Below are 9,773 nucleotides of genomic sequence, written 5' to 3'. Positions count from 1 at the left end.
GTCAATGTGTGTGTGTGTGTGTGTGTGTGTGTGTGTGTGTGTGTGTCGGGTGAGATTTTATTTAGATATTAAAACAATACTCAAATTCATCTTTGTCTTTTTAGGATAAATATATCCTTGCAAAACATTTTAAGGCACTTGAAACATCTAAACCAACACCATACCTTCAAACCCCACATTTTATAAAGTGCTTTTTTATTCCCTGCATATTTCAGTGCCGATTCTAACGGAAAGCAAGTGTGTATATTTACAAAGTGAATGAATATTGCAAATAAATTCCTCCACTGACACTGCAGCAAATTTCTGGTGCATGCACTTGCTATGGAATCTATATTCAATCCTAACATTGACTTGTTCTTAAAAAGAGAAAAAAAAAATTCCAAAGTTGATCTTTTACTGATTGAAATAGCAGCTTACCATAGTGTCGTCTTCAGCATCAGCATCTCCTTTTCTCCGGGCAACTTAAGCTTAGAGGTCGCCCTGTTCGGGAGCAGAGGCACCACGGCTTCTGGCTGTGGGCTGTGCTTGCCTGCTCAGCTGCATTGTGTTGCTGTGAGCCGAAGCTCTGCAACCACCTGATCAGCACCACCGAGGAGGACTGCAGCGCTGTCATTGGTGCTGACTCAAATTTATTGCAAGAGGTGCACACGCAACAAAATAGACCCAATTTTTTATTTTATTTTTTTTAATTTACAGAGTTAAGCATACCTGTATATCTCCAATCTGCTACAGAAGGCGATGCCTCATGCACATTCGACTTGGCCCTTACTCGTTTCCGGATATTTTTGTCTGAGCTTAGGTTCCACATTTTGAAACATTTGCCTGCTGAGAAATGTGTGGTTCTTTTTCCTGCCTCCACTCTTCACTGTTTTTTACATGTTGAAAATGAATTTCAGCTTCCTTGTGGATGGTTTTCTAAGATATTAGTTGTTTATTTTTAAGTCCTGCCTTTCTATGTTCTTTTCTAAAATGGTACCGTTGTCATGCCACTTTCTAACATAATTCAATCTGTTTGATTTTTATGTGTTCCCCTGACATGGTGATTATTATGTATAATCAGCTTTTCAAATGTATCAACCACTTAAATGTTCACCTTCCTTTTGGGGGAGTACAGAAGTACTTACATATGATTATTTTTGTCTTTACCTTTCTGATACAAAGGATATTTGACCCAGGCTACACGCAAAGAAGCGAGGCTACATTTTTAAATGAGCAACTTACGCTTTTATTTTTTATTTTTTCATTTTTTATTTTGTTCTTTAAATTCCACATGTAAGTGACATCATAGAGCATCTTATGCTTTTAATTATTAGTTCATATGTTAAAATAAACATTTTATTTTGTGACTTTTGGGTTAAGGAATTTTTTTTCTTCCTAAAACTTTGTTTGGTAAGTGGGTATGTGTATTGTTTTCTCCAGAGACTCTGTACTATATGAATGACCACCTAGTTGATTTTATGTTTTAAAAATAATAGCATCAATTTCAGGTCATTTCTAAAGAATGTTGCACATTTTATCTTCTGAGAAAGCAATTTATACTTTTAAAATTGCATGAAATTGTGTAAAAGGGAAAAGTTTGGTTATGCAATTCATAAAAAGAGACCCAATTTATGATAGCTTCTGCTCCACTCTTTAATGGGCTGATTATATAAATAATCTGTTAAAACGCAAGTCTAATTTCCAGAGTAGCCAGTTTACCTTAGAAAAGAAAGCAAATAAAGTTATGGCATTTTCATTACATATTGTTACCATTGAAAAACCAGCAATCAGTAGCAGGTTACATGTAAGGAAAATACCTTTATGTCTAGTTACAAAATCCTTTATTTTTCTCTAAATTAGTCCCATTTTTTTATCCCAAATTTTGCCCCAATTAGAACTGATTGTATTAAACTTTGAAGTTAATTTTCTTACAAAACAAACTGTACTCTAGGAGTCTCCTTTTGTATAAAAATAATGTTCCTTGAAAAGTACATTTTAAAAGTCTGCAGTGTTAGAAATTTATTATTGATTGGGGACTTTCTTCCCACTTTACTTTGAGGGTTCAGCCTTGGACTCTAAATAAGATTCTTTCTATGGATTTCAGAAACCAGTCATCAATCTTAGTGCTTAAAAGGAATGTGTTAAAAATGCTACATTCAACAATATTGTTGTGGAAGTAGGGAGTGATTGCTTTGACATTTAGATTTCTTCTATTTCAGATCAAATGTTAATGTTATACTTCAAGGGATGTGACTGAGGGTCAGTTTACCAAACACTGAAATTTTAGGAACTCTCATTATATTAATGTGGAAGTAGAGTTCTCCAATTCCGTTATACTTACAAGAACTTTTGTTTCAAACAAAGAACATGTTATTTCATTAACTAATGGAGTCAAATGAATTTAGGTTTAGGCTGTATGGAGATTAGATTGTGCTACATATAATAGAAAATTCCAATATAGTAGTAGTGGCAGTGTTTCTCAACTTTAAGTTTGGGGACATACCAAATTGCTGCTTTTCTTCAGAGATTATTATAAAATCCTCAAAAAGAAAAAGGGGGAACATTTTAATATATTTGGATTGTAACGGTCCTTATGCTTTTAGAAATTCTCATGAAATATAATAGTATATTACTGTTAATCTAAAAAAATAATTTTATAGGCCTAAGTGTTTGTTACAGTTTATTTCAGATATTATTCAGACACATTCTGTTTTAGATAAGTCTGTCAAGTGAGGATTTACAACTATTTAGGCAACTATTATATTGTAGACTAAGTGGTAAATTCATTTACATATTATTTTGTGAAACATACTGTCCTAGAATATATTATCCCAACCTTGTGAAGGGTGTAACAAATTACCTGCCAGGGAACTCCTGTTCATCAATAGTTTAGAAACCCAATCAGTTTATCTTCTTAAGTGAATAACATTTGTTGTGCCTATTTGAGATTAGAAGTATTATATTCTCTAATTTGGGTAATATAGTTGGCTATTCAGACTTAATTTCCTGCTGAAAACAGCTAGGAAGTATTGAGTAAAGTATTTTAAAAGTATGGCACAACTGACAAGATAGAAATGATCAGGTCAGAATCCAGGTGGGTCCGTCCCTCCTCGCACCACCCCACTTTCTCTCCATGCCACAGTTTGTTGCCACAATTCAGTCACTGATTCTCTAGAATGTCCCTCGTCTGGATTATCTGTTTGCTTTCTTGTGAAGATTTAATTTGTTCCTCTGTCCCCCATATTTCCTATAAATGGTTCCTAACAACATTAACATAATTGCTTATTTGTATCATTCCTATATAATAGTTTCAAAATCATACCAGTACTGCTGCAGACAATTAGATTACAAACTACTGAATAAAGTTTGATTTCTTTGCAGCTCTTTTTGTCCTTAGAATATACTTCATTAAAGATGTATGAATCAATTGTGTGTTCTAATTCAACTTAAAAGAATTGTTTTCTCTATATTTTTGTATCACCAGCTTTATATAAAGTTGGGTTCATTTGTTGCAGTTAGTATCAGCTTTTAGGGACTGTTTAAGTCAAAACTACATATTAATAACAAGGTATATTAGAGAAATCTTGCTTTAACACTCCTCAACCTTATTCTCTTCCTCCTTCTGTTGGTGACTGTTTTTATTAGCTTTTGGTTGTACCCTAACCAGTATTTCTTTTTGCAAACACACAAAAATGTGTATGTATCTCCTTCTTATATAAAAGGTTGCATACTAAATAAGCTGTGATACATCTTTTTTTCTTAATACATCTGGAAGATCACTCCATATCAGTGCATAGGGATCCTTCTCGTTCATTTTATGATGCATAGCACTCCCTTTGGGAGTGTGCCATGGTTTATTCAGTGGGCATCGGGGTTGTTTCCAGATGCTTGCTATTACACATAATGCCACACTGAATACCCTTGCACCTAAGTAATTTCCTATTTTGTCCAATGAATCTTTGAAAAAGATTTTTAGAAGTGGGATTGCTCTGTAAAAGGGTAAATGCGTTTGGACTTTTTCTGGTTATTACCACATTCCTCTCTATTGACTGTACCATTTTGCAGCCCGACCAGCAATGTGTCAGGGTGTCTGATACTATAGATCCTAGCCATAGACTTTGTTGTTGAACTTGTGGATTTATATCAATAAAGGTAATAGTAGCTCAGTGTGATTTTAAATGCATCGCATTAGAGGAGGGTTGTATATCTTTATATATGTTTTTGAGGCCTATTTAAATCCTTTCTTCTTTGACTGTCTTTTATGTTTTGCACATTTTTTTTTTCTATTGTGTTTTGGGTCTTTCCCATCTCCCTCTGTATTTAGGAGTTTTTTTGTTTTTGTTTTTAATTTTAGAGATAGTAGCCCTTTGACGTCATTAAATTGCAAATTTCTTTTTCCAGTTTGCCATTTGCCTTTTGACTTTATTATGGCAGGTTTCTGTTTTGTTTGCCATGTAAAAGTTCTATATAATTGGATTTTTCTTTTTCTTTTTTTTTTTTTATTGCATCTGGATTTTGTGTCTCAGCTAGGAAGGTTTTTCCCGCTTTCAGATTATAAAGGAATCCACTCATTTTTTCTCCTCTTGTATAATTTCATGTTTTATATTTAGAACTCTGGTCTACTTGATGTTTATTCCAATGTAGTGTAAAGTACAGGTCCAATTTTATTTTTTTCCAAATACATATCCAATTGTCCCAATTCTTTTTCCCCACTGATTTGAGATTTATTTTTGGACTTTCCATCTGTTCCATTGATCTGTTGGTCTAGTCACGTACCAGTATCACAGTGTTTTAATGACAGGCACCCAAATATTTTGCTACTTTACTTTTTGATCAGAACTAGGTAAGAACAACAATTACAGGTCTCCCTCTTCTAATTCAATGTGTCTTCAGCACCAACACCCAATGGAATACATGTGTGACATATGTATGTTGTGCAGTGCATGTAGGTAGGTGCTCTGTGGTCCTATGTTAGTGAAGACTGCTGAACCAGGAATCAGGGAACTGACTCAGTTTTTAGTACCCCTTCTAAGCAAGTCACTTACTCTCTCTGGGCCTGTTTTCTCAGCAGTTAACAAATAAAAGGAATTGAGCTAGATGGTCATCAGTGTTGTTTCTGAATCTGGTTAATGCTGATGTGGTAAGAGCACGACTGGTATGTGGTATGTAAATTCAGTCTGCTTTTAATTACCCTGTGCCTTGTGCTGGTGCCACATCCATGAAATCAACTTCCCCCCTCTGGATCCTGGTTCTTCCATCTTTTTTGTAGGTTTTCTTTGTTCCAACATTTTCTTCTCCCCTGTATTTCTTTTATTAGCTTGCATTTCTTCCTGCTGATTAAGCAAGAATTGCCACTGTTTGGCTGCCCAGCTTCCACTGACCTCAGTAGGGAAAAATTGTATGCAGTAAATGGGAATTATTTTTCCCTCATCAGAGAATTTCTTTAAAAAGACAAAAACCAAAAAACAAAAACAGCTGCTGGCTGTAGTCTGTTCTTCTGTTATACAAAGAGCAGAAGGAGAGAAGCTGCCTGTAGTGTTTAAAGAAATCAGACAAGACTATAAGCAGGTCATCAGTTCTTGATTTAGTTATGAGACTTGGTATTTCCTTATATTTCCCAATACCCATCTTTCAAGAGGTCAGGAAAGAAGGTGATGAAAAAGAAGAGCAAAAGTGTGTAAAGAGCCCGTTAGGTAACAATCTTACAGGTAAAATGAGAAAGGTTATGATGATTTAAGGGATGTTAAAGTCTTGACCAAATATAAAATATGTCTTATTTACTCTAACTAGAATATAAAAATTCAAAAGAACCATAGGAAATGCTTAAATTCCTGATTGCCACTGCATAAATTAACCTTAAAAATGCAAAGTTTGAAAAACACATGAAGGAAACTTTTTAATGTGGAAGACAGAAGAGAACCAATGAAACCTGACAATAAACATCATGCTTATTCAGGAAATATGAGCAGCTCAGGAAAGTGTTTCCTGCAGATTAAACGTTTTAATGGTCAGTAAGGGATGGCTTAAAAGATTTAAAGAGAAACGTATATAAAATTTCAATGTGCAAAAGCCTGCTAGTTTTTATTAAAGATGGAACTTCGTTAGTTTCTTGAACACCATGCTACAAATAAATACCATATTTTGTTCTTAAAACTCCCAGAACTATGAGAGGTTCTCCGACGTTAAGCTACCACACTTCCAATAAAGCCACCACACTTCATTCTAAGTTACTGTTTCCCCCAGGAGTTAGGGCACGGGTAAGGAGGAAGAATTTGTGCTTGTTGGTCTAAGGAGTGCTTCTTCAGGCAGAGGCTGACACCTACACAAGCGCAGGTAAATGAACACTCTCCCCACCTTGACTTTGACAAAGATTGGGCCCATCCTTACTCTGGTAGCTCAGATTTATCACTTGTTAGATAATGGATAAAAGATGAACTTCTGCATAAGAAAGGCGGTTTAAGAATTTGAATGTATAGTGTCAAAAATGTATGAGTTTAGTGAAAATTGATAGCCATCTGTATTTTGATACAATCTGTTTTTCCTGGAAAAATCATCCAAATTTGGAATGAAGCCATGGAAGTGTTTTTTTATTTCCCCTTTGTAAGACTTTGTTTTCTTTGGGTTCTTAAGGTGTATAAAAAAGAAACTGTTTAAATAGGCTAGTTTCAAAATTTGTGCTCCCCCAACAAGACAAGAAAATGTCTACATCTTCTGGTGCATACTCATATTTTTTTCAGAGTAAATGTCCCCAACCCAACCCCCCAATTTGATGTTTTAATGTTTGTTTTACTATTTCCAATGAGAGCTAAAAGGAAGTTTCTCAATTCTCAAACATGCATTTTAATCACTCACCCTCATGAACTTAGAATATTTATTTAATACTTGAGGTATTAATTTAAAAGTTGGAGTTTCATTTAAAAATTGGAGTATGTATTTAATTTTTCATTTCATCTACCTCAAACTTTGAAATGGAAAAATAAAATTTTATTTATTCAAGGTAACTTGATACACAGCTTTTCAGGGAAAAAAATCTATTGGGTAATATTAAGTACACATAGTTTGTTTCCAAAATAGTTAAGTTATTGACGTATACCATCATGTAAAAAGTGCTATACATTAAAGTTTGGTGCTATAGCCAGTAAGTAGATCATTGTTACATATTTTCTTAAAAACGAAGTTCCGCCTATGCACATGGGCTTTGAGCACATTTCAGATGGTTCCTGAATAAAAAATCAAAATTGGCTACCAGTTGCCATTTAATATATTTCATCACATGAAGAAAAACAAAAGATAAGGTTCTTTCAGAAGGATGGAAAATGAGCTAAAAAGCAACTTGTAATATTTATAGCATTTCTGTGGGTGGGGGTGGCAAGGCTTCATTGAGATCTTGATCGGAGCTAGGAAGAATAGAGAACTCCTGACATTGGACCTCACTGTTGGAATTTTCTGGGGTTTTCATACAATCTCCTGGTGGCCCAGGCAAGTTAAGTGAGTCAGGGGGAGGCAGAAATGGCTGTTTGAACTCAGAATTATGATCTTCACAGACTTGATCGAGACCATCCAGAGGTGGTGGGAGATTGATGGAATCATTTGGAAGAGGAGATACAATTGTCACTGTGGGTTTGTCAGATTGGTAACTCTCCTGTCCTTCCAAATCAAGGAGAGGAGGTGGTGGAACCAAGTCTGTGTCATCTGAGGAAGAAACAGCAGTGCCGATCGTTGATCCACCAGCACTCTCCTCCGATGTACCGTTTACTTGATCTTTTATTTTTTCTCTTTTGAGGCTGTTGAACTCTTCAGTGTGTTCAGTTGATTCAAACAACTTAACTTCTAAGTCATCTGCTAAAAGTGTGTTTTTGCTTGGTTTCCAGGTCATAAGTGAAATAATTGATGTTCGTTTTGTGGGTGCTTCATTTTCTCTAAAGTTATCCAGGCATATGTCAGGGGTTTCCCCATCAGCAAACGGAGACCTACCCGCCCAGTTTTCATCATTTAAAACTGGTTTTCTCAAGCATTTGCATGGTACAATAATGATTATAGCTACCAACAAAAATAACAGAATTGTACCAGCTATTATGGCAGCTAGTGATTCAGAACTGATTGTACTGGGAGTTTCATGTGGAGTTGTACTGGGACTTTCTAGGTAGAATCCTGGTGTACTCCTAATTGATGTTGGTTGTGTGGATAGATTTGGAACAGTTGGTGGTACTGGTGTTTTAGAAGAGGTGTGGACAGATGATAGTTGTTGAGAAGAAGTATAGACAGATGGTGGCGATTGTCTGGAGGAAGCAGGAGCAGATGTTTGTAGTTGTCTGGCAGAGGTGAACACAGGTAGTGCTGTTTGTTGGGAGGAGGAGTTGGCCGTTGGTGTTGGTTGTCTGGTGGTGTTAGAGGCAAGTGGTTGTCCAGCAGGAGTGTGGGCTGCTGGTTTTTCAGAAGTGGCATTGGCAGCTAGTGTTAATTTTCCAGCAATAACTTTGGCAGTTGGCATTGATTGTCTAGAGGACATGTTGTTGAATTGTGTTGATTGGCCCAAAGGATTCCCTGTTGTGTTTTGAGAATTAGCTGAGACCTGTGGCCTTGGTGATGTAAATAAAGTAGGTTGTGGCTGCTTCTCTGTTGTCATTGCTTCTTTTTCTGCGAAAACTGTATTGTTCATGTGTCCGCAAAACAAAATTAAGATGAAATACTTGGGATCCATTTCAGAACGTTTCCTCTTTACCAGTGGTTTTATAATAAAAGAAAGAAAGACAATTAGGTGTCTGGTATAAAGCAGGTAGGTCTTGATTAATATTTATTATTCCTAATTTGGACTTGATATCCTATATAAGCTAGTGTAAACAAGTTTTGAATATACTTTTAACTTACCATTCTACATTGAGACCTCATAGGCAGTGATTTCTCTTAATTCTTTCATAAGATCTGTACTTGGCCTTGCTGCCCCTTTAGCTTCATTACAGTCCAGTGCTTTATTTCAGTCATACTTCTCAAGGACATAGGGTCTGTGTGCCGGTTCCACCTGCTCTCTACCTTTTCTCCCTTTACAATTTGAAGTGTATTTATTGATCCTGCTGCCTGGAAGGACACCGGTAACCATCTATTATTTTATCCAAAGGTCTTTTCTTTTGTCTCTCTCTTTTTTCTCTCCCTCTTGACCACATTTGATGCTAATGACTATTCCTTCACTACTTTTTGAGGATCTCTTTGTAAGAGTCTTCTTTTCATGTTAACATCACTAGCTCCGTTTTTGTTTTTGTTTTTGTCTCCTAAATGTGGGTAGTTGATATTCAGTTGTCATCTTATCTGCTTTTCTTTGATCCTGAATCTGTAAGGTTTCACCTCTCACCTTTATGCCATAACTCCCAAACCTGTACACCCAGCCCAAATTTCCTTGATTCTAGTTCCATTTGTATGATTTCTTGGTGGACATTTCCATGTATATATCCCACTATCAGTAAATTCAACATATTTAAAACAATTCAGCTGCATCTCAAAACTGACTCCTCTCCCAGCCTCTCTATTTTTAATGGCACTACCTTTGTACGCTTCTTATGCACAGCCTATTGTATTAGTAGTCTTTGCATTATCACCAGTGTTTAGCACTACATCTTTATGGTAGGATCTCATATTTTTAAAGGATTCAATTCAACTCAAGGTCCTCAGCTAAAATCCTAAAGTGACCTTTGAATTTGGATGAGTCAGTTCTATCCAGGTGGTAAGGTCGTCCTGCAGCTACTTACATACTTACATCATCTTTGTGTCAGGACCTGTTCTAGGTTTAGGAGATTTATAAA

At 35.9% G+C, this 9,773-nt stretch overlaps 3 protein-coding genes across 4 annotated transcripts in view; 1 reads left to right on the top strand and 2 right to left on the bottom strand.

The window, feature by feature from the left end:
- The window catches only part of OMG (oligodendrocyte myelin glycoprotein), a 2,848-nt gene extending 2,156 nt beyond the window's left edge, over positions 1-692 (bottom strand). Inside the window, exon 1 of the mRNA XM_019647025.1 lies at positions 418-692. Coding sequence (XP_019502570.1) covers positions 418-420 — 3 coding nt within the window. The 5' untranslated portion in view covers positions 421-692. The remainder of the gene's footprint in view (positions 1-417) is intronic.
- Positions 1-9,773, top strand: part of NF1 (neurofibromin 1) — a 246,631-nt gene that overhangs the window by 154,115 nt on the left and 82,743 nt on the right. The window lies entirely within an intron of this gene.
- EVI2B (ecotropic viral integration site 2B) overlaps positions 6,942-9,773 on the bottom strand; it is an 8,200-nt gene continuing 5,368 nt past the window's right edge. For both annotated transcript variants that reach the window (XM_019647024.1, XM_019647023.1), the window contains one exon: positions 6,942-8,695. In XM_019647024.1, coding sequence (XP_019502569.1) covers positions 7,322-8,680 — 1,359 coding nt within the window. In that variant the 5' untranslated portion in view covers positions 8,681-8,695 and the 3' untranslated portion in view covers positions 6,942-7,321. The remainder of the gene's footprint in view (positions 8,696-9,773) is intronic.

Source organism: Hipposideros armiger, unplaced genomic scaffold (assembly GCF_001890085.2).
Source record: "Hipposideros armiger isolate ML-2016 unplaced genomic scaffold, ASM189008v1 scaffold_108, whole genome shotgun sequence".
Lineage (NCBI taxonomy): Eukaryota > Metazoa > Chordata > Mammalia > Chiroptera > Hipposideridae > Hipposideros > Hipposideros armiger.
This window is presented reverse-complemented; position numbering and strand designations above follow the sequence as displayed.